The 24,972-nt window shown below is 38.7% G+C and overlaps 4 protein-coding genes across 9 annotated transcripts in view; 3 read left to right on the top strand and 1 right to left on the bottom strand.

Annotated features, from left to right (window-relative positions):
* The first annotated feature begins 1,308 nt into the window (after window positions 1–1,308).
* LOC136242305 (uncharacterized) lies at window positions 1,309–5,636 on the top strand. Its single transcript, XM_066033712.1, has 2 exons — window positions 1,309–3,945; window positions 4,535–5,636. The coding sequence occupies exon 1, from the start codon at window positions 1,309–1,311 to the stop codon at window positions 3,319–3,321; it is 2,013 nt and encodes a 670-aa protein (XP_065889784.1). The 3' UTR covers window positions 3,322–3,945; window positions 4,535–5,636.
* Window positions 5,637–10,534: 4,898 nt separating this feature from the next.
* Window positions 10,535–14,142, bottom strand: LOC136243225 (Krueppel-like factor 11). The gene is made up of 4 exons (XM_066034739.1): window positions 13,939–14,142; window positions 13,648–13,893; window positions 13,302–13,596; window positions 10,535–10,998 (listed from the first exon to the last, which is right to left on the bottom strand). The coding sequence occupies exons 1-4, from the start codon at window positions 13,984–13,986 to the stop codon at window positions 10,748–10,750; spliced, it is 840 nt and encodes a 279-aa protein (XP_065890811.1). The 5' UTR covers window positions 13,987–14,142; the 3' UTR covers window positions 10,535–10,747.
* On the top strand, window positions 13,651–15,977 carry LOC136243224 (XK-related protein 4-like). Its single transcript, XM_066034738.1, has one exon. The coding sequence runs from the start codon at window positions 14,234–14,236 to the stop codon at window positions 15,836–15,838; it is 1,605 nt and encodes a 534-aa protein (XP_065890810.1). The 5' UTR covers window positions 13,651–14,233; the 3' UTR covers window positions 15,839–15,977.
* LOC136243227 (M protein, serotype 49-like) overlaps window positions 15,848–24,972 on the top strand; it is a 47,095-nt gene continuing 37,970 nt past the window's right edge. For 5 of the 6 annotated variants that reach the window (XM_066034744.1, XM_066034745.1, XM_066034743.1 and 2 more), the window contains exons 1-2: window positions 16,004–16,137; window positions 16,181–16,255. In XM_066034744.1, coding sequence (XP_065890816.1) covers window positions 16,074–16,137; window positions 16,181–16,255 — 139 coding nt within the window. In that variant the 5' untranslated portion in view covers window positions 16,004–16,073. Of the gene's footprint in view, window positions 16,138–16,180; window positions 16,256–24,972 lie in introns of all 6 variants that reach the window. The other variant, XM_066034746.1, reaches the window with a different exon arrangement.

Below are 24,972 nucleotides of genomic sequence, written 5' to 3'. Positions count from 1 at the left end.
CCTAACCTAACCCTAACCCTAACCCTAACCCTAACCTAACCCTAACCCTAACCCTAACCCTAACCCTAACCCTAACCCTAACCCTAACCCTAACCCTAACCCTAACCCTAACCCTAACCCTAACCCTAACCCTAACCCTAACCCTAACCCTAACCCTAACCCTAACCCTAACCCTAACCCTAACCCTAACCCTAACCCTAACCCTAACCCTAACCCTAACCCTAACCCTAACCCTAACCCTAACCCTAACCCTAACCCTAACCCTAACCCTAACCCTAACCCTAACCCTAACCCTAACCCTAACCCTAACCCTAACCCTAACCCTAACCCTAACCCTAACCCTAACCCTAACCCTAACCCTAACCCTAACCCTAACCCTAACCCTAACCCTAACCCTAACCCTAACCCTAACCCTAACCCTAACCCTAACCCTAACCCTAACCCTAACCCTAACCCTAACCCTAACCCTAACCCTAACCCTAACCCTAACCCTAACCCTAACCCTAACCCTAACCCTAACCCTAACCCTAACCCTAACCCTAACCCTAACCCTAACCCTAACCCTAACCCTAACCCTAACCCTAACCCTAACCCTAACCCTAACCCTAACCCTAACCCTAACCCTAACCCTAACCCTAACCCTAACCCTAACCCTAACCCTAACCCTAACCCTAACCCTAACCCTAACCCTAACCCTAACCCTAACCCTAACCCTAACCCTAACCCTAACCCTAACCCTAACCCTAACCCTAACCCTAACCCTAACCCTAACCCTAACCCTAACCCTAACCCTAACCCTAACCCTAACCCTAACCCTAACCCTAACCCTAACCCTAACCCTAACCCTAACCCTAACCCTAACCCTAACCCTAACCCTAACCCTAACCCTAACCCTAACCCTAACCCTAACCCTAACCCTAACCCTAACCCTAACCCTAACCCTAACCCTAACCCTAACCCTAACCCTAACCCTAACCCTAACCCTAACCCTAACCCTAACCCTAACCCTAACCCTAACCCTAACCCTAACCCTAACCCTAACCCTAACCCTAACCCTAACCCTAACCCTAACCCTAACCCTAACCCTAACCCTAACCCTAACCCTAACCCTAACCCTAACCCTAACCCTAACCCTAACCCTAACCCTAACCCTAACCCTAACCCTAACCCTAACCCTAACCCTAACCCTAACCCTAACCCTAACCCTAACCCTAACCCTAACCCTAACCCTAACCCTAACCCTAACCCTAACCCTAACCCTAACCCTAACCCTAACCTAACCCTAACCCTAACCCTAAGGGTGGACTAATGAAAATAGTCAGTGATGTGTCCAAAGTAACAACCCCAGTCAGTAATGCCATCGACCAATTTGTAAATGAAGTCAGAGTCTCTTGCAACATTGGTACTACACAATCAGGCAAGGACAACATCAATAGAAGAGATAGAAATATACTTAAGAAACTGTGTAATCGTAAGGACATCAGAATTTCCAAGAGTGATAAGGGCGACACTGTTGTTGTCGAAACCATGGAATGCTACACAAGTGACGGTCTCAAACATTTATCAGACCAGGACATTTATCACCGTATTGATAAAGACCTCACATCAGAGTTACATGTCAAAATCAAGACATTTGTTAACCACTGCTTTAGTCGTGGTCTAATCAATCATGAAGTTTATAGTTTTCTCACTCAGGATGATAAACCCAGAACTCCTTTTATTTACTTTTTGAAAAAATTACATAAGACTCCCTTGGCTGTCAGGCCAATAGTTTCTAACATTCACAGTCCTACTTGCCTGCTATCTCAGTTCATGGACCACTTACTGAAACCCATTGTCGCCACTAAAACTCACATACTCAAAAACTCCATACAAGTCATTACTGAAGTGGAGCAATTACGTATTCCAAATAACTCATTACTAGTCACAGCCGACGTTAAGTCATTATATCCCAGCATACCAATAGAGGAATCCATTAACATTATTCTAACTGAATTGGAAAACTACAAGGACCCCACATCTCCATCTATACTTATATTAAAAGAAATGTTGAGTTTTATATTATATAATAATTGTTTTACTTTTGGTGACCTTTTCTTTCTGCAGGTTCGAGGGATTGCAATGGGCACAGCCATGGCCCCTAACTATGCCAATCTATTTATGTCTAATTTTGAGGATAAATTTATTTTTAACAGAAACACCAGACCAGTCTACTACCGCAGATACATCGATGATTTACTTATAATTTGGAAAGACACGGAGGAGGAATTGATAAAATTTATGGACCACCTAAATAATTGTCACCCAACTATTAAGTTCACATTTGAATCTTCCACTACTGAAGTCACTTACCTGGACATCAATATTGTCAAGGAGAACCATCAACTTTATGTCAAACCCCATTTTAAAACCACTAACACTTTTTCTTATCTACAGACATCTTCCTACCATCCTAAATTCACCTTTAAAGGTATCTACCGAGGGGAAAATGTAAGAATCCTTCGTAATTGTACTAAACAGTCAGACTATGAAACTACCATGAACCATATTAAAAAACAGTTCTCAGTCAGAGGCTATGCCACATTAGACTTATCTGATATACCATTTTCTGAAAGAAATAATCATCTGAAGAAGAGTGATACCACATCACAGACACGGGACAACCCAATCATCATTGTGAGTAAGTTTGACATTAACAAAAAGTTTGTAAGGGCCTGTAAAGACCACTGGCCAATGTTAACTGCTAATTCAGAGACTAAAAAACACTTATATCAGAAACCAGTTCAACACACTTTCACCAATCACAAGAACATCAAGCAAAGATTACCCAATAATAAATTGGACATTGAGGTACCTACCGACTTAACAATTCACCCTTCACCTACTATCACCAGTAAACAATTTCCAGCTAAGAATATAGCTTGCAGGAGAGAGGATTGTGCCTGCTGCAGTCAACTAAAGGGCAGTGCTCGAGTTATCAGTTATCAAACACAAGTATCTTTTGACATCACTAACATCTATGCATGTGACTCTGTAGGTGTAGTCTATCTACTGGAATGTGTACATTGTTACAAGCAATACGTAGGAGAGACCTCTACCACACTACGTGCCAGAATGAGAAGACACAGGAATATGTCCAATCAAGCTACCAATAGACCCTTGTATCACCATCTTCAAGAGCACAAGCAAACCTTTGCTCAAACCTACAAGTTATCTATCCTTGATAGAATTGTCGATACTCCCGCTAGAAAAGCTAAAGAAATGTGGTTCATCCAGCAATTCAAAACGAAGATACCTTTTGGCTTTAATGTTATTACGTGAGCCACTTCCGACATACGTATACTGGAATTTCACCTCCGTGTTCCCCCTCATCTTTGATGACGTCAACCTATATAAACTCTGTTAATTGATAGCCCTTTCACTCTCTTACGATTGCAACTTGGAGTGAGTTTGTTTCGTCTGAAGAAGGCCCTGAACCGAAACCGCGGTCACGCCAGCAAGCTCTCCTATTACAAGGACAGTCACGAACATTTTGTAACTTATTTTGTTATTGTAAGAGTCCTCTTTTGTTTGTTATGTCGTCTGTATGGTATTTTGTACTTGTATTACATTAGGTTGTATGTATTTAGGCTTGTAATTGTACGCGTACATTATCATTCTTTGTGTATATAATCATTAAAGTAAATCTGTCTAACAGTAAAGTCATGAGTCGCACCAACCGCGATGGAAGCACCCTGAGGAACGGCAAATCAAGGACGTACAAATCTGTGTACCCTTCGACTCAACCCTCTCCTGCCACGAGAAACTCTGGCAATCAAAGCACCAGTAGTCAACCTCCGAGTGGAGCCACCTCTGGAAGGAAACTGCCCCCTAATCCTATTGACCTTACTGGACCTACAAATGAACAACAACAGCAAGAAGAAAATAACAATGTTCTAAACACAGGTACTAACAATGTAAATGTACAGCACAACACTGAACAGACAGGGAACCATAGTGCTGAGGAAGGGATTGATGGTGCAGGGAACACTGTTGTTCCCCCAAACCCTAACCCTAACCCTAACCTAACCCTAACCCTAACCCTAACCCTAACCCTAACCCTAACCCTAACCCTAACCCTAACTAACCCTAACCTCACCAGATGGACATTAATTAGAACTTTGCATGATGTAAGTGACTGACTGATTGATTGATTGATTGATTGATTGATTGTGAAAAGTTTGTATGTACTGTATGTACTGTATGTATGTATGTATGTATGTATGTATGTATGTATGTATGTATGTATGTATGTATGTATGTATGTATGTATGTATGTATGTATGTATGTATGTATGTATGTATGTATGTATGTATGTATGTATGTATGTATGTATGTATGTATGTATGTATGTATGTATGTATGTATGTATGTATGTATGTATGTATGTATGTATGTATGTATGTATGTATGTATGTATGTATGTATGTATGTATGTATGTATGTATGTATGTATGTATATGTGTATGCATATAAAACTGAATATGTATGTAGAAAAGTTTGAAAGGCCATAACTCGGTCATCTTTGATCCGATGACTTGAAACTACGTATCAAACAACTCAGCTCGATGAGCCGAATCAGATGATGTGTAGAAAAGTGGGTGTCGATTGTTGAGGACATATGGAACCCCCTTGTAAGGCAATCCGCATCCACGAGAATAATGAGTGGAATTAGGGTTAGAGAACTTGTCTTTCTAAAGACCTGAGAATCAAGAGATTGATGTCTATGAGCATAGGTTGAAAAGTCGACGTACTCTAATAAGGCCACTCCAATTGGTAATTATGTTTCTGGTCCTTTGAAAATCAGTTTTAGGTGCGGGCGGGCGGAATTCAGCAACAAAGCAACAAGGAAGTGACTGCTTATAATTAGTTTGTTTTTTATTTACTGACTGTTCTATTAGAGTATATCGATCCGTACTATGCACTCTGCCCATTTCTTGCAGGTTTTCACTGATAAAATCCAAATTATGACACTTAGATAGTTAGATTTAGCATACTTGTTGCAGCCCAATATTTGTTTCTGAAATCCAAGTTTTTCAAAAAGCTGATGCGGGCATTTTACCCATGTATTTCTGAAATTTTACATTCTCCAAAAAAGGATGCGGGCGGTAGACCAGAAACATAATTACCAATTGGAGTGGCCTAATAGAATGTTCAACTACTCTAATAGAGCAGTCAAACAGTGACGTCATCTTACTGTAGGAGTGCACTCATGTGATTGCCTAATATCGTGGTTGCACTTTTATAGCATGAATATTAAAATAATCTTGAGCTACAGCAGCATGCAATGGCTAACAATGAGAATCTACTCAGTAGATTATTTGTGACATAATACATAAGGAGGCCCTCCAAGCAGTAATACAACAGTCTATGGCAATTTAGAAATATTCTAGTCCTAAAGCTGCTTATCAAGCATTCAGTTACTCTCAATAGATCTTTTTGGTATGTGATTGTGTAGATTGGAACATTTACTTTGCCTTTGTAGTTTGTGTGTGTGTTGTACTATAGCTTATTTTATTTTTGTAGCTTCCTACATCTCTATTGTTGCATGTGTCTGAGGTGTTGTACTTATCTGTTTTGAACATGTTTACTTTCTCTCATACAGTATAATTATCTACACCACTAGTACAATCAATCTAATAACATGTGCACGTACACATGCACCAAATACACACAGACACACTGCTCCTGATGAATTCAATATGGAACAATAAAAACATAGTTTAAAATCATGGCTAAATAGAACATATATTTGACTATACACAATAAAAAAATCAAGTTTAGTTTGTTCATTTCAAATGGCTATATACCTGCAACAAAAGCAAAATATGTGTAGTGACGTAGAGGCTTATGCGAGACAGTGACACACTCACCACAATACACATCGAGACACACTACACAGGTAGACTCACACACTACACTACACAGGTAGTAGACACACACTGCACTACACAGGTAGTCACATACAACACTACACAGGTAGACTCACACACTACACTACACAGGTAGTAGACACACACTACACTACACAGGTAGACTCACACACTACACTACACAGGTAGTAGACACACACTACACTACACAGGTAGTCACATACAACACTACACAGGTAGACTCACACACTACACTGCACAGGTAGTAGACACACACTACACTACACAGGTAGACTCACACACTACACAGGTAGTAGACACACACTACACTACACAGGTAGTAGACACACACTACACTACACAGGTAGTCATATGCAACACTACACTACACAAGAGTATCTCAATCTGGTAGCTGTGTTAAAATGACCATTCTATTTAGAGTATCTCAATCTGGTGGCTGTAATAGAGTGACTGTTCTATTAGAGTATCTTGATCTAATGGCTGCATTAGAGTGACTGCTCTATAAGAATAAGAGTACCTTGATCTGGTGGCTGCATTAGAGTGACTGTTCTACTCACCATCACTTTAGAGTACATACTAAACGCACACACACACACAGAGGACAGATACTAAATTCGTACCTGCATTTTCAAACAACTCAAATCCGATACGTCTCCGCTTCACTGCTACAGTAGAGTACCACCTGTAAGTACACATCAACAGTACAAATTTCAGATATACAGAATCACTTTAAAATACATACCAAACACACATAAATATCAATACAGTACAGCATAGTGTAACACTATCATGTACCTTTATTTAGAAATAACTCCAACCCCCAAATATCTTCACATGGCTCCAACTCAATACCAATACCTGTAAAATTATAAAGCAACATGAATCATTGATCCAACATTTAGATGCATATATTATCCCTGCAGAGAATATTAAACACACATATACCATTTTCACACCTCAGATCAAAAGGAAAAGCCAGTGTATATATCAGATACTGCACTGGTTCTGGAATGTTAATGAGATATACGCTGTGCAATAACATTGATATTGCACAGTTAAGTGTGCATATATCTCATAAAACTTTCCTAAAATTCATCAGATTTCTTTGATGTACCATTGTGCTCCCTTCTGTTATATATGGAACCAAAAGTATGGTGATTGTGGGATTGAATTTTCCAGTTCTCCTGTGGTTTACAATTGAGTCTCCTGTGGCTCTCAATTGAGACCAACTGAATCGCACAATCAAAACTGTCTCTTGGTGATGTAGGTTTGTTAAAAACCTTACATAGTATAGTTGGAACTAATAAACTTTGATATAGTAACCATAATAATATATTAAGCCACTTCAAAGGAGTTTGACATAATACCAGACCACATCAAAGGCACTCTCAAATACATCAAAGGAAAGTGGTATATTTATTTATTATTTATTTATTTATTAGTTTTACAACCACACTGTACATGTACAAAATTATAGTTGATTAAAAGAGTGTCGATGATAATTGGTGATTGGAGTGGGGTGGCTGATAGCTAAAGGCACGAACTGCCAAAAGCTAATTACAAAAACTAACTACCTACTTAAATATACTACTTAATTACATATAGAGTAAAAAGGGGTAGTGTGTGTGTTGTTTGTACATGAAGAACAGGGACAGCAAAAATATTAGCTATACCACAGGCACAAGTACATTTGCCTCATATATACGCACTCGTGCCTGTGATATAACTATTACATATAATTAATAAAATTGGACACCACAACTAGACACACACTACGCTACACAAGTGTAGGCTTGCACCAATTATGCTGGTATACTTTTGACCATAATAGGCTAGCAAAAGCATCAAGCATTATGCCAGCATAATAGGAAAAATTTTAATTAAAATGTGCAATGCGCACTCCAAAAATACTGCACAGCATGAACACACTACACATTATTACTGCATTTCATATCAAAAACCTTGTAGTGTTATTATTTTTACCATTTGTTGTCTGATTATTCACACTTCATGGCAATAAGATCGAGGTACTCTAATACAGCAGTCACTTACTCTAATACAGCAGTCAAGAAATGCAGATATACTCTAATAAAACAGTCAGTGCTTGAGCATAATCTAGATTTTGATTGAGAGTATAATTTTTAGCATAATAGGCTGGATTTTTGAGCACTGCTCAAAAGCATAATAGGCAATTTTCAAAGTATAATTGGCTCAAGCCTACACAGGTGGACACACATCACACTATATACACAGGTGGACAAACATCACACTGCACGGGTACACACACACACACACATACTACACACTACACTACACACTGTGAAATGTTTACACAAGAAAGAGCCAAAATAACAGATAAAAATCAGCTTTTGAGGGACACCAGTTACAGCCCTAACCCTAACCCTAAAGCTGCTTTTTTTTCGCTCGAGAGAATCACTATGGCGATTAGTCTGGTGCTTAGTCTGTATGGCATGCTGAGCACTACATGATGAGAGTCGAACAGCGAATGCAGGTTAGTGATATAACCCATAGCACACTAGCTTTCAATATCTCAGGTGGCTGCAGTACTGCAGGGGGGACGTCATTGCAACGTCCGGCTTGGTTACCCACAATCGAAGTTAGAAACCTGGCCTTTATAAGTGTTACAGCTGTCTTGTGAGACTCTCCCCACCTATTAGGTGAGTGGTACACTATAACGGTTATACAACGTGCACTCGTGCTCTGCCTGTATAAATGCACTTGCCTTCGGGCCTGACGGCCCTCAGGCTCGTGCGTTTATATCAGGCAGAGCACTCGTGGCCGTTGTATAACTATATAATATACATTATATTTGAAATGTGGGTGATGCGATATGAGCTTCTATTGCTATAGTTAGGGACCCGCCGATTATGCTCATAATTTTACCTATTATGCTATCTGCACTGCTCAAAAATTTTACTGACCTATTATGCTTAAATTTATGCTCAAAACTTACCTATTATGCTAAAATTAGCTATGCCCAATAATTTATGCTTCAGTTCTCATGCTCTGCTAATAATTTCCAGTTTATGGATAATAAGTGGCTGAAGCACAAACCTACTTGACAAAGTACATATATATCACAGAAAAGATCGATATACTCTAATGGAACAATCAGCTATGTGATTGTTCTATTAGAGTTACTGACTGTTCTATTAGAGTATATATCGATCTTTCTGTGATAGCTATTTTTATAAGCAAGAATTCATACTGTTACAAAATATTCTACCTATCGTGCTAGCATTATGCTCAATGCTTTCAGGTACCTATTATGCTCATAATTATGCCAGCATAATCGGCGGGCCCTTAGCTATAGTCAGCAGTTTTTAAGTCATGCATCTATAATAGAACTCCTGAATTTATGTCATGCACACAAGACCCATCCTCATGACCTCGCTACACTTAATTGTAAAGTCTACTTGATGCTATGTCTGTATCTCCACGCATACTTCAATGAATGGTAGCTACATGCCGTGTATTATGTTATTTGTCACTTGTGTAGGCAAGTGTAGTTTGATAGTAGAGCACCCTGTCAAAATATGAAAGAATGTCATGACATTTTCACCATGATTATCATGATAGTAATATTTCAGCATTATTTTGATATATACTTAGATATATCATAGAGAATTTTACAAGGTTATCATCATCAGTGGATGGTTTACCCTAGTCAGTTTATATAAGCTGTCATATAGGGGTGCAACATAAATAGTACTGTAATTTGCTTCTTTTTTTTTCGTTGAAAATGATTTCTGTTTGCTGAAACTTGTATGAAAATTTCCTTACACGAAAATTTTTGCATAAGATTGAACTACTCTAATGGAGCAGTTATTCATGTAAATCATATATTTTTGCATGAAAATAAAGCAAATTGCAGTATATGGTTTGAATTTCAAGAAATCTGGGGTTGCAATTGGCAACTGTAATTAAGTTATTGATTCCATAAAATGTAACTGCATGCATCTATCCAGCAATATCTATCAATATGTGCTGCTGTTCTCATTCTTCATGATCAGTGACATCAATCTATTTTCACCAGCTGCAGCTACAGGAGGCCCACTACATAATACACATTTCAAAATTTTTTCTTGCAATTCAAGGTATCTCTTAAATTAGAAGGAATTTAACTTATAATGCATGCATGCTGTGTTTCAGAACTAAAATTAATTATAATGTGTCAAATGCTCCCATAAGAGTGACTTTCCAAAATTATGTAACCTAAGTTACCATTATTTACTGAACTCTTGGTAATGCACGCATCTCAGCTAGACATCCACTGCAGTGAGTAAATAAGCTGTTGTGGCTTGTTAGGTCTTATTACTGTACATGCATGTAGTTAGTCACATATAAAGAGCCTTGCATGGGAGAATCAAAGACCTTTTCAATAGGCCACAGTTCTATATTACATATCAGCAATTTCCATGTTACTGTTGCATGCTATATACTCATTTTTTCACTTCATACAAAATTTTTAAACCTAATACACTCATCAATTAAAAATTGATTCTCTGAAGTTAAATGTACTGCATGCGCATGTAAATTTGGTTGCCTATACACTGATAAAAGCAAACACTATAAAAAGTAATCAAACCAACAAGCTGTATACATAACATAAAATTATGTACAGTGTATAAACAAATTAACTGAAATTAATCTTGTAATAAAATTGTGAACAAGTAAGCATTACAGTTTTATACACAGTAGATAATGTGCAATACAAAAATTAATCGGGATGCCAGAAGGCAACATGTATTATATCTTCTACACAGTAGAAATTTTCTTAATTGTGACAAAGTTATAAGCCATTAATCTCTTGTTGCATCTGTTTCAGTTTCTCAACTTCCTTTTGCCAGTTGGGAATTCTCTTCTTGTTCATATGCCTCTTAGCATGTTTGGCAAGATGATCAGATCTCATAAACTTTCGATCACAGATTGGACACTCATAACGTTTCTCTCCTGTATGCATCCTCTTGTGGCGGGAGAGTTCATCTGATCTAGCAAACTTTCTGGAGCAATCCTCCCAGTCACACACATAAGGTCTTTCTCCTAGACAATAACAGTGTCTACATTCATAGTGTGTATCATACAGTATGATAGTACTGTACAGTAGGGACCACAAAAGTTGGGTGTGGCCCATGAAAACATCACCCTAAAACCAGCCTCACTTTTCCCTGATGACGATGAGGCAGCATTGATTAGATAAAACTAACTAAGCCCAAACAAGCCTTCAGATTGACCCAAAACGCTTTCAACAAGTTGCTACGGTTTTTTTTAAAATTGTGACTGAATCTGAGAAAACCCGACACAATTATGCAAGCCTAAATTTACAGTATAAAGCATTGAATACAATGGATGAAATATTTTATCGAAAAAATTCTGTACATTTTTTGAACACCGCTTTCTTAGTGAAGGAAGGGACTAACAATAAAAACCTGGATATCAGCTGATCCGCCTACTCAAGATGAGTTGGAAAATCTTTGTTTCGTCACAGTAGACCCAAGGATATGCAAGTTCTGAGCATTTGTTTATGTTGTGTCAAAGCATTTGTACGTGATCAATTTTTCTTCACGGATTTTGCCTTTGTATGCAGTGAAGAATGGCGATAAAAGAACAAATTTACCCAGTAATCTATTCCCCTATTCATGGTGAACACAATGGTGAAAATTTCAGCTCCGTACATCAATTCGTTCTTAAGTTACAACCGTTTTAGTAAACACCTGTTATTTATTTTTCCTATACCTGCTGTACAAATCGATTTTTCTGTTGTTGTTGTGGTTACTTTGTAGGGCTGTAACTCCAAAAGTTAATGGCATATGAGGCTGAAACTTTTCCAGAGGGTATACTTGGCTAAGTATATTACTTAGCCAACCCTAACCCCCTACAGGAATTTGAAACACGTACAATTGTGTCAGGTTTTTGCACATCTGGTCACATTTTATCAAATAGAATTTTCTACTGACTGACTGACTGAATGATTAACTGATGCCTTCAGACAAGCGTAACTCAATAACGGCTAAGGCTACAGGCTGGATTTTTTCACTGTTCCGATGTCGCTTCAGCCGGACACGTGCCTTTGGCATACTGCAGTACATACAATGCATTCTTCATGGACTTACCAGTGTCCCATTTATTTTTTGACAGCAAAAGGCACATGATGGCTTCCCTTCGAAACAGACGTCGTCTATTTTTCATAGTGGCTACTTGCAAAGGTGCTTTTCTTAATTAATAATGCTATGTAATGGGTTGAACATAGCTGACAACGAAGTGTAATGGATACTTCACTTTTCAGACGATAATTGGTAGTTGGGACGCACGGCACCATTTCTTCTTCTGATGCGGTATGTGTGGGTTCACCAGTCATAATAAATATATTTTACAAACAGTTAATAAACAAGAACACAAAAAATTTGGAATTTTCAACTAGAGTAGGGACCATAGCAACAAGCTGGAGTAGTGCACAATATTAAATAATAGAATAAGAAGTGTTATATCCCTAGGGTGCTCAGGAAACTTGTCCCAATAAAGTCTGTCATATACAATGTCCTACAGTGATGTCAAGAGTTAATAATATGGAGAGGAGAGTATTTAACATTGTATAGTCCTGTAATAGACAGAAGTAAAATGGTTTCTTTTCCATGTAGCATAGACTGTCTAGTGTATTTTCGTATTAAACCACAAAGATCATCCCAGACACAACGGCGTGTGTTCAACTTGGCCAGCAAGAGCAGTGCTATTTTATTAAAGGGCATGGCTGGTAACCTCAAGGATAACTCTATGAGCATGTCTGAAAAAATGACAGAGCACTGCTTGGAATTTTCGACTGTATCCTTGCCATGCATCACTATGGTAACCTTGCCTTCAAGCATTTTGTAATTGTCCATTATAATTATTTCCTTACTCAGTTTTCACTGCTTCAGTAGGATAACAACTAATTGCGGTAAATAAATGAATGAACACTAGAAATATACATTACACGGAAAAGAAGCTTATTGCAAGCATCTATTACAGGACTATACGGCATTAGATACTCTCCTCATTATTAAGTCTTGATTATACTGGGTTGTACTGGTATGTTCTATTCTGTGTACTGGCATGTCCTAGCAGGAATCCTATACTATGCATGGTACTGTGTGCAGGTGTGTCCTATATTGTGTGCAGTATGCTATGTATTGATGTGTCCTATACTATGTGCAGGAATGCCATATGACTATAGGGCTACATTAATTCCAACACACCTCATGTGTCTCACCGTCTAGATTATAAAGCTAAACACATTTACCAGTACACTATAAAGTAGTGTGTTGTGTAATTTTCCACATATTGGTGTGGTATATACCTGCATAGCATACCTGTGTGTGTCCTGTAGTGTGCCTTTAAATGAGAGCTCTTGTAGTAACATTTATCACATCCAGGATAATGACACACAAATGGCTTTGGTCTTCCATTGAAGTCCACATTTGGATTGGCCAGTGATGTTACAGTATCTACTTCTGGGGGCACCAAAGAAGTACCCAACAGCTTTGCCAGCATTTCATGATTTCCTAACAAGAAGATAGGTCCAACTGGCTGATGTTGGTTGTGTTGCAGTGCTAGTAGCTCTTCAGTGGATGATACAATTGTTGATATATTGGCCACAATAGGTTGCTGTAATGAAGTAATTTGCTGACATTGCTATCAATTAGAAGGCTTCCTTACCGTGTTATTTGAGACTGCCACTACTTCTTCTTGCCTAGCGACATCAGATCCTGGGACTGGACTGCTTTCTTTACTCCTTACAGTAGGATTGTCGGGATTCGAAGATTGTACGAGTTGTTCTCCCGCGTATAAACTAGGACTACAGTGACCGCTACTGACGGGAGAAGGTGGGATCCATTCCGGGGAAGTATTACTAATGCGTAATAACGACTCTACTGCCACTGACGTAGCATCATCCAGTTTACTCTATAAAACAATCCATATCGACCAATACAACACTACCAGTCTTACATTCACTTTGACGGAGTGTTCCGGAGTAAGTGGAGGTGAATCTGTCATGTTTTCTAAGTCTAGCGGAAAAGTTTAAAGTCAGCGAGACTTCTAAACTGTCAGCACTGGCCCGTGTTTATCATGCGATGTCATACACAGCGTTACAGAATTTTGGGGTTGTAAACACTTGCTGTTCACGACTTGTACACGTGGTGGTCACACCTTCACGTGTTCACCTACACACCTACACACACCCACCACCACATGAGACGGCGCGCGATATATCATATCCGGCTGAGTACTCACGAGTAACGTGATGAGAGGCTGTTGTCACCACAAGTCTCTACTTTGTTTTCATGTTCCAGAGAGCTTGTATGATGTAGAGTTCCCGTGGTTCAGACAGTTGTTCCTTCTTATTGCAGCTGTCATTTATCTAGGAGACGTAGGATTAGACATTTTTGTAGCATATGAACATCATAAACACTACTTGGAAGGAGAGGAAGACGCCAGGTGGTACTATATCCTGACGTTAGTGTTTGTTGTATTACCGTCAGCTGTCATCAACTTCGTATCATGGGGTTTATATGTGTGGTGTTACGTAGTCAATACTTGGCCCCAGTGCCGTAAATTTCTACAGAAAAAGTCACGAAGACTAAAGCAAAGGTTTAATTCTGATTTAAGATACATTTACTACTCAGGTGGATATTCACCGGCTGCTACTGAGGCAGCGTCACAACGCAACCAACAGACCAGCCCAACCATGATTCCACTGGACACCAGACCGCTATCTAGTTTACATCCTGATCTACATCGTATCGCTAATCATCCACGTGATAATTCACAGTCAATATTTGAACCTATTAATGACCAGGGTGATGATACAGACGCACATACAGAGTTCAGAGCTATTGATAAGGTTGACTTCATCACTCTAGTCATTATAACTGTATTGCATATCATGCAGTTAGGCCTGATTGTAAGAATTGTTCGTCTAATATATTTATCTTCTAAAAGCAAGTACTCATATTACCGTTATTATGATTTAACATTCCTGAGACTGATTGAAGCTTTTCTGGAGTCAGCACCTCAACTAATTCTTCAGTTGTACATATACGTCATCGAGCCAACCACTGATCCAGTATATCGTGTCATTACTCCTATATCAATGATCTTTTCAGTAGTTTCCCTAGCACTTGCCATTACCGACTACCACTCAGCTGGTAAGGATATTTATCATTACATGTCAATTGACACCACTGACCGACTGTCCTGGACAGCTTATTTTGTCATCATATTCTGGCAACTTAGTATGGTGGTCTCTCGAGCACTGGCATTCAGTTTTTTTGCTGTAGAGTTTGAACTGTACTTGTTTTTGTTCCTATTAATTCACTTTACCATCATGATCATATGGATATATTGTCATAGCTACAAGATGTGTATATGTAAACCTGTTAGTGAGGATCAGACAGACTCCATTAAACTGTCACATTGTCAGTATTGTGCCCTGCCATTCATTTTCCTAACACGAAATTGTTGTTTGGAAATTGTCATTGCAGCATTCAATTCTTTTTTCTTTTTCAGATTCACTGAACAAACATCAAAGGTCACATGGGTCATTTACTACCTTTTGCAATGTGTAGAGAACTTTACCTTAATAACTTTATTTTTTGTATTCACCAATACTCCTGATAAATGGAACTATATCACTGGTTTTGTGTCCACTTTTGTATCGTTTTTCCTTGGAGTTGGATTTATGACAATCTATTACTGCTACTTGCATCCTTCATTACAAACTCCATCAAGTGATGAGGTTGATACTCCAGTAGTTGATGTACAAAATCAACTGGTATCAAATTTCTATGGCAGCATCCACCTAACCTTCACTATGCAATGGTTGGTTAAATCAGAGGATGAGGGGTGATTAGGACTGGAATGAATTGTGTATAACTTTTATTTGTACTGTTATTCATGCCATACGTAAACAACTTTCCATAGATTCCCCTAATATCTGTGCATAGATTATAATGCTGTGTGTAATCATTATGGTGTAACTACTAGTATGTCTCCCAGAGTAAATCCCGTCTCGTGGAAACAACTTGACGTTGTAAACGTAGTAAGTCGTCGTCTGGTCACGTGATCTCCAGCTGATTATAGCGATGGAAAGCGGCGACTCATTCAGACCTGACGTGTTCCTGCAAGCCTTTAAAGAAATTCAGAAAGGTGTGAACGGAAGCGTCTATTACTATTGACCTTGTAATCACAGAGAAATGTGTGAACGAGCATAGTTTGAAGACAGTCAAGGAAGAAATGAAATTGTTGGAACACAGATTGAAAGAAGGTAGTGCTTAGACGGTAGAGCATATTCATTCATGTGTACGCATACGCCATTTATTTTTGCTGGAGGAACCTTCAGGCTTAGTAATCTCGGTTTTTTTTCTTTTTTGTGTGTGTGTGGGGAAAAAAAAGTTTTCCCGCCCCCACAGAAGGAAGACTACAGGCTAAGCGGATAACTAGTCTAGCGGCGCCTGCCATACCAACTATTATCAGACAGCATTGTGGTACTTTTTTGTGATGCTTGTTTTGGAGATTTTGTGAAAGAGCTTGTCATGTGAAGATGCAATATGATTGAGGCTTCTTGTAGTCGCCAATAGACCCTTTTCAGGTGAGCTGCTGCCATAGCAACATCCGCCATCTTGGAGTACAACCTGTTTTGCAACCCTGGTAGCGTTGCTTTCTATAAGAGTAAAGCAATACCCAGGTAGTAGAACTTCTGCATTCCACAGCTAAGGTTGACCAGGTTAAACGTACGCTTTCCCCCACACTATCAGGGTTTCAAAACAGGTTGTACTCCAAAATGGCAGATGTTGCTATGGCAGCAGCTCACCTGAAAAGGGTCTATATAGAAGAACAAAAGATGGAGGTGGCAAAGGGCCTTGTAGGTGGGATTGATATACTTGTAATGGTGCCTAATTTTGGATGGAATATGTTAGCAGTCATTTGCTAACCTATTATGATAGCCACTTTGTATAGTTGTCAGACATGTCATTCTTGCTGCCATTATTGTGATGTGTTTGTGTAATAGCATTCCATTGTTACAAGAGTGTAATGCTAGAGTGACCAGATCCTTCCTCTTTATGCGAAGGGGCGGGCGCTGCCACACTAGCAGATACTAGACCTTATTTATCATTTAGAACAGTAAGCACCCTCTGATGTCATGCAAAAACCATAACTCTAATAACCATGGTGATGGTTATTTGGATGCCATATTGTTGAGCAAGCACAACGGTTGCTATCGTGCTACCATAGTTATGATACTGCAAATGGCATATATTTTTGCCAGAGAACTGTGACGTTACCATGGTTTAGTGGCGAATATTGGTGGTCAACTTCACATTGGGTTATAAGTGCTACGAAATTCAGTAATAAGGTCTGTATAATAGTTTCACATGGATTGGAAACAACTCTGTAAATTACACAAATGGTAAAACGTTCCTTGTAATAAAGTTTACAGGGCAAACTGCCATTTACACAGAGGAAGACAACCTTTTATACTAAACTGATTCTAGTTCTTAATAGTGGTGTGTGATATCAAGATTTTCATTTCGATGCGATATCAATAATGGGGTAAATATTGAAATTTCAATTGAATTTTTAATTGTGTGGGTGGAGTAATTGCGTGGGCAGCGGATCTTTATAAATATGCTTCAAATACAATTTATACACTAATACTATTACATAGAACTAATATGGCCACTCCAAGAAAATTCCTCTCAAAAATACATGCGGGTGGGTGGTTCATTATTCATTATAGATATTTCTGAAATTCATAACTAACTTACAGGTAAGAATACAGTAGAAATATTTAAACTAAGAACCTGAACAGTGAATAGCTAGGCTTTCTGAATGCTAAACTAGTTACTGCTATGCAATCACAGGATTAATAATGAATAAAATGTTCAGTTGACAGCAATAATGAATGAACATGCGGGAAGAGAATCTGCATGCAGGCGGAAATGGGAAACAATGAATTTTCTTGGAGTGGCCTAATAAGCCTAGAAAACTGGTAGACAAGCTTTAAAGTGGCTAGATTGTGCAGAACCAACCTTCATTTCTAGCGTGATTGTGCAATCGCACACTAAATGCTGTAGATAATTGTTGCCTTTTCGATAAATATTGAAATCTGCTAAAGTAGTATCGAAAATCTATATGATAACGATATTGACAAATTATCGCGATATCAATATTTTTTTGATATATCACACACCACTAGTTCTTAATCTTATAACAGAGTCTCTGCTTGTGTTCCTGTGAGTGTGTATTAGTAGTTCCCATTGACAGGTGCATAGTTGTCTTGAGCGTTTCACTGTGGTGTATCTTCACACAATGCCAACTCACCACATTGTGTTGCTAAAAGAAGACATAGAACAGTTACAAGGATAAATGGATTTTCTAGTGTATAGTCTACAGTACAGTATCCCAAAAACAATACTAAGCACAGCAAACATATTACAGAAACCCTCGAACACAATTTATGAAGTGCAATCAAGCTACCATCAAACCCTGCACTTTTAGTTGATTAACATGAGTGATAAGCAAACTTGTCACTGTGACTATTAGTATTGCAAACAAGGTTAAGATCATCCTATCAAGACATACTACTGTGTCGTGCGGCCAAGAAAGCTGGCATGCCACATCATGAGTATATTAACAGGAAAAAAGAAAAAGCTTTTTATAGCTCCATGGCCCCTTCTCCAAAGCACACACATTATAGCTGTCCGCCAGGCAGGGTAGGCTACACAGCAAATTTGGTTAAATTCACAACAGCCATTTGCGAGATATGGACATTCAAAGTTTCAATTTAATTTCATTGTTTTTTTTCTTTTCCTTATGCCATACAGGGGCTACGGGGGGCTTTGATTTCTTTCCGCACACTTTCTATCGTACTGTAGTAGGGATCATGCAGAACTGGGCTTTTCCAGCCAAAAAGCACCCTAAAACTAGTGCATAAATGAATGCTAGAATTGAGCATTTGAATGTTTGAATGAAAATCTGCAATATTTAAAACCCACAATCAAGATTTTAATTTATTGAATCTAAGGAGTAAGACCTATTGTTATGTGGATTCTATGCACTTACTTGTTGAAATACTCTTTGATGTAGATAGTAAAGTGAGTGTAAACAGCAGCAAAGTAGTAGATAATCACTGTAATCATCCTCATGTTAGCCATCACTTGGCTTCACATGCACCTGACTGTAGACAACACTTCCAAAAAGTTTCTATGGAATTTAAAAAATTTTCTATTTAACAGAATTTTATTCTGACTAACTGATGCTTTCAGCCAAGCATAACTTAACAATGTATATAGCTACGGGCTTGATTTCTTCACTGTTTGACGTCACTTCGTCCCGAGATGTGCCTTTTCACCAACCACAATATGTACAATTCATGCATCATGGACTTTCCTTTGTACCAGTTCTTTTCGCTGACAACGCAAGGTGTTCTTTTATTTGCGATAGTGCATTAGTGGCTTCCTGGTAATAATTTATTTAGTACGCGCTGCTTGACTTTCTTTGCTGGCCGGTACATTTATTTCTCATATGTGTGAGTTCAACTGATTGTTCCAGACAGTGGGTATAGGATAAGAACTCGTTTTTAGCAAAGTAGAACAGGTACGTGGGCGTGGTTTAATCTAACAGGTATTTGTGTCATTCTATGAACATCGGCTAATTGTTTGTTTCTCGTGTGTTTGGATTCAGCTGACTGTTCCAGACAATGGGTGGATAAGAATTCGTTTTTAGCAAAGTAGAACAAGCACGTGCTGATTAGTCTCGTGTGTTTTGAGTTCAACTGACTGTTCCAGACGACGGGTCATGGGATAAGAACTCATTCTTAACCTTCTCTAGTGGGATAGCACTCACAGAGAATTAGTGTCTTAGCAAAGTTGAACAGGGACGGACATGCTAATTTTAGTTGGCACAGTTTAGTCATTTCTTAACACACTGCTTTGCTATGTAAGTTCTTTGTAAGTTCTTTGTACCAAATAGGTATTTCATTCTACAAACACTGATGTACTGGCCTGTATGCCCAGCTTGTTACAATTGAGATTGGTTGCTAGGGCACTTTACACGTGCGATGCTAACCAACGTGTCTCGTGCATGCAAGTTACAGTGTACCATCCAGAGCTATTAAGCCATTGTTTGATCTAACTTATTAAGCCATTGTTTGATCTAACTGCCAGAATTGCAATATCCTGCTCATACAGAATTTTCAATGTTCGCTCCTCAAAACTGTGAGATCTGTTGGATTTGTTAAACTAATTAATTTTATCTAATTGATGTGTGTGTGTTTTGTTTCTCTTTGTGTGTTTTTGCAGTGCCAGGGCTCCAGCTGCTTTAAAGCTTTTTGGTACCCGTGCTCTAGGCCCCTTATTTATTTCCTGTACACTTGTCTTAAACCATAAGGTTAGCTTATTCCTAGATGATGAGTGCTTTGTTTGGTGCCAAAACCGCTTCGATGCGTGCAGCAACTGGCAAGAAGAATGCATGAACTCTAATGGAATGCAGACAGACAGACGGCTTTTCAGCTTTATCAAATGGTACGGTCATACCATTTAAGTAGGAATCCAGGTGAAATTTCGCGCGCCACCAAATTTTCCGCTTTTAAAAATCATCCTAGAGATATCTTACAAGACGAAAATCACCTTTACGGAATAGTACTAGTCTATATAGTACATAAAACAGCATTAAATACAACAAAACGCTTACAGGTGGCCGGATATAAATTTTAAAAAAATTGCCAAAACTCGGACAGCCGCAAGCTTAGAGCCCAAACGAAGCAGCGCACGGCCACCATTTTACGCCACAATAACAAACTCACCAGTGGGGTGTGCCTTTTGGGGTTCCGATGAGTGTGTGCCCTCTGCGCCTTGTCTTTTCTTTTATCTTCAATCAGGCTGCTTGTCTTCTTCACCCAACGAAACCATATCGAGGCATTAATTTTCCGTATTAACACTTTCTTTAAACAGCATGATAGACGCCACAAGATTATTCACTGACCACAGTCGCAAGCCTAGAGCCCAAACGAAGCAGCGCACAGCCACCATTTTACACCACAATAACAAACTCACCAGTGGGATGTGCCTTTTGGGGTTCCGACGAGCGTGTGCCCTCTGCGCCTTGTCTTTTCCTTTATCTTCAACCAGGCTGCTTGTCTTCTTCATCCAACGAAACCACACCGAGGCATTAATTTTCCGTATCAACACTTTCTTTAAACAGCATGATAGATGCCACAAGATTATTTAAGACGCTTAGACTACGCTACTGTACTACTGTACGGAGGAATAGATTATATTCCTTACTGATATAATCTATGACGGAGGGTACTGTACGGAGGTACTGGTACTAGATAGCTTCATGATAGGTCACAAGATCACGCCCATTCTTTATTCTACGCATTATCGATCTATCGATTGAAACCACGATGACACACCCCTTTCACTAGCTGTATTTCAGTAATCACACACCTTCAATTTGGAAAGTTGACTCGACATACTCTATAATCTATCAAAACCACGCCCATTTTTGGCAAGAGTACATCTTGCAGGCTGCCTCGAGATACTCTAACACAGCAGTCATCCTAATAGAACAGTCACGTGTTTATAGCTAGCTGTATGCCTTAACAAAAAACTAGTATATTAAAAATTATAACTTAGGAATCCAAACAAGAGAAGAACAATGGTAGCTATTACAGCATAGCTCGGTGGGAAATTCCTACTTTGGTATTGAACACAAAATAATGGCTATATCATGCCAAAGTAGGGATTTCCCACCGAGCTATGCTGTAATAGCTATCATTGTTCTTCTCTTGTTTCACTACTTTTTATCGCTTGGATTCCTACTTTATTTTTAAATTTATAATTAGTATAATTATATAGATGTATAATGACAGCAAATCACTGTAACACAAAAGGAAGGGAATATCCATACTGTGCTGTGGAGATTCCATAATTGAAATGCACAGTAGGGATATTCTTGTGTTACAGTAATTTGCTGTCATTATACTAACTCAAACTTGTTTCAGTACTTTTTTTTGGTGCACTACATTCTAGTTAATCCCTACTCTAGTTTAAAATTCCTAATTTTTTTTTTACTTGTTTCTGTTCTTTTCATAGAACTGGTGATCAATCTACGTAACTAGTTTGTTTCATACAGATGAATTGATGTAGCTATGGGAAGTCAATCAAAGAAGGCGTCATCAATTTTTTTGCTGAACATAAACTGTAATTTTGCACATAGATTGATGTACTGATATTCTACAACAATTGATTTAATTGTTAGATTTATATGACCTTTTTGTTCTATCTGTTCCATGCAAAAATTTTTATCCACAAATTCTTATGCTCACAGTTTTTCAGCACTGGCACATAGACTGCCTTACATTATCATAGGGACTCTTTTAGCACTTTTGTGGTAGGGCAGGTGAATTGCCAGCATATTTGTCTCTGTGTGTGTTTGTCCAGTGTTTAGGTAAAAACTTCTTTCACACTTGATCTGTATGACACTTTACCTCATTACTGCTGTAGAAAATAAGCAACTATATTGTACCTTGCGTGGGAGGATCAAAGCGATGCCGTGTATTGTCCAACACACTGTAAATCACTAAAACCAGCCAAACTAATCCTACGAGTTCGTTCTACGGCTAGGAATAACACTTACTGATCATCTGATCACGAAGCTTTTTAACACGACTCCACTAAGACAGCACGATTGATCACATGCGTGATATTGTAAATCACTAAAACTAGCCAAACTAATCGTATTAGTTCGTTCTACGACTAGAAATAGATTAGTTAAACACTTACTGATATCCTTATCACCGAAAATCGCAGTGGTTTGAGTACTAGAGAAAATCGCTCTGAGCCAGACCACCGTCTATGCTTGTGTGTATGAAAAGTACAGTACTCCTATATAGTGTTGCACCGATAATCGGTTCAATAATCGGTATCGGCCGATATTGGCTACTAGCCGATTAATCGGTTTTGATTAAATCAAGGCCGATGTTAATCTCCACTGCGCTGTGTAGTATAATGATGTGGGGGAGGCTAGACATAAGTTATTTGGCATTTTAATCAAGTTATGTGTTAATGGTTTAGCGGTGACTACAAGCCATGCCCATAATAAACTGTCAGGGTTTAGGCCATGCCCAACAATAAACTGAGGTTTTTAGGTTTCTATGTAGTGCCAGCCACTTGTCTCAACTGTGTAGCAGTAGTAAAATGTACTTAAAACCTGTTTACCATGAGTAACTTTTACTTGTGGTATACATCTAACTTTACATTTTAGCCTAGAATGAGCTGTATATCAATGGTTATGTCACTAATATGAGCCATTTAATAATGATGAGGATGAGTGTTAGTGTTATTAGTGTATATCGGATCGGTTATCGGTATCGGCTAATTCTGTTGCTTAATATCGGTTATCGGAATAATCGGCTAATTTGGATATCGGTGCAACACTACTCCTATACTGTACATCTGAAAAGTAATAATATTACTGGCACCATGCAGATACCGTAGTTTACACTGAGGGGAAGTGTGTCTGTGTGTGTGTGTGTGTGTGTGCAATTGCTTGACCTGGCACAATTAAACACATTTTCTGTAACAACTTTAAACAGGCTGTAGGACCAGGTATCCTACAGACCTTCAACACTTGTGCTGTAAAGCCTTAATAAATGAATAAATAAAACTATTACACTAATCCTGCTTATACATCCGACAGCAAACTTGGACATGAGTGACATCCTTTCACTCTAGATCTAGATTTGCTTAAATGATATACATCACCTTAATGATAGGACATTTAAAATTAATGATAATGTTTAAACACCTGCACAGGTACCTGCATGGGGTTTTGTATGGCAAGAGATATAGCTATACAGGGCTGTATGTGTCACTACAACATTAAAACTTAATTAGTGCATAGCATACTGAAACTGTGCTATGTGTATACCACCTGTCATGTAGGTATTGCCTTAGCTTGCAAGTAGTTTAACTAACCCTGCATGTTCATTATTTCACTATGCACAGTTAATAGATGGCATAAAGATCATGCACTAACATGCATGCTATACACAGACACTAAGCTTGGCCTGTTTATGAAGGCACTGGTAGGGAAGTCTCACTGAATAATTGAGCTACATTCCTGTCACAACCACAGACTAAACAAACTTCATATTTTTAAAAAGTAACATCACCATGCATGCTGTTTAATGCTTGGTGTCTGTTTCCAGCATTAAAATGTTTATAGTCCTGCAGGTAGGGCAGGTACCAATGCTGGTAATATGTATGTATATATCAAGACTCACGGTAGTGAGTCGCGTGGCCAGTAAAGCAGAAACGCGCGCCGCAGACAATAAATGACGCGACCACTACGTGAGGATTTTACAAGAACGAACGTTGTCAAATTCGGCCTTCCTGTAATCCACCCGTCACTTACGCTATCCCTCTGAAACTCTGGAGCTGAACTCATCGTGTCACTAGTAACTACCACACAAGCAGTGAAGCAAATCCATGCCGATTGTTTCGTGATCGAGGTTGCCGACATCAAAGGGGAAGTTTCTTTTTTTTTAAAATTTTTTTTTATCGCATGCAGTTAGACGCAACCGCAGGTGTATGCCTTGCATTCCTTTGTGCATTCCGAACATTGATCGCCCTGTTATCGCTTCAGTATTCACTCAATCACCTCAAGATTCACATCATCGATTTCACCATACATGATTACCCTACAGTCGTGATTTCAGCACCAAACAAAGTTTCAGTCGTCCTCAGTCGACCTAGAGGCCAAATACAAATCCCAGATTGTTGTTTTCCGTAATACTCACTTGGCATGTAGGGCAATATGTCTTTAAACTGTTCTAAAAGTTTCGTTCAGATTGAAACATTTGTTTTCGTGAATGGCTAGTTTGAAATTTGAATTTAGTCGCCCCCACGTCATTTGCTCTCTAAGAATTTTACTCGGAATTTAAAGAATAATGCAGAGCACAACTGCGGTCACTGG

This window comes from Dysidea avara, chromosome 13, assembly GCF_963678975.1.
Source record: "Dysidea avara chromosome 13, odDysAvar1.4, whole genome shotgun sequence".
Classification (NCBI taxonomy): Eukaryota; Metazoa; Porifera; class Demospongiae; order Dictyoceratida; family Dysideidae; genus Dysidea; species Dysidea avara.
The sequence above is the reverse complement of the archived record's forward strand: the minus strand, read 5'-3'. Positions and strand labels throughout refer to the sequence as shown.

What these genes read in the sequence shown, in the direction of transcription:
- LOC136242305 (XM_066033712.1), top strand. Translation starts at nt 1,309, where the DNA reads ATGAAAATAGTCAGTGATGTGTCCAAAGTAACAACCCCAGTCAGTAAT.
- LOC136243225 (XM_066034739.1), bottom strand. Translation starts at nt 13,986, where the DNA reads ATGACAGATTCACCTCCACTTACTCCGGAACACTCCGTCAAAGTGAAT. An exon ending in AACACTCCGTCAAAGTGAAT is followed by an intron (nt 13,894 to 13,938) that starts GTAAGACTGGTA and finishes ATTGTTTTATAG; the next exon opens with AGTAAACTGGATGATGCTAC. An exon ending in TGGCAGTCTCAAATAACACG is followed by an intron (nt 13,597 to 13,647) that starts GTAAGGAAGCCT and finishes ACTTCATTACAG; the next exon opens with CAACCTATTGTGGCCAATAT.
- LOC136243224 (XM_066034738.1), top strand. Translation starts at nt 14,234, where the DNA reads ATGAGAGGCTGTTGTCACCACAAGTCTCTACTTTGTTTTCATGTTCCA.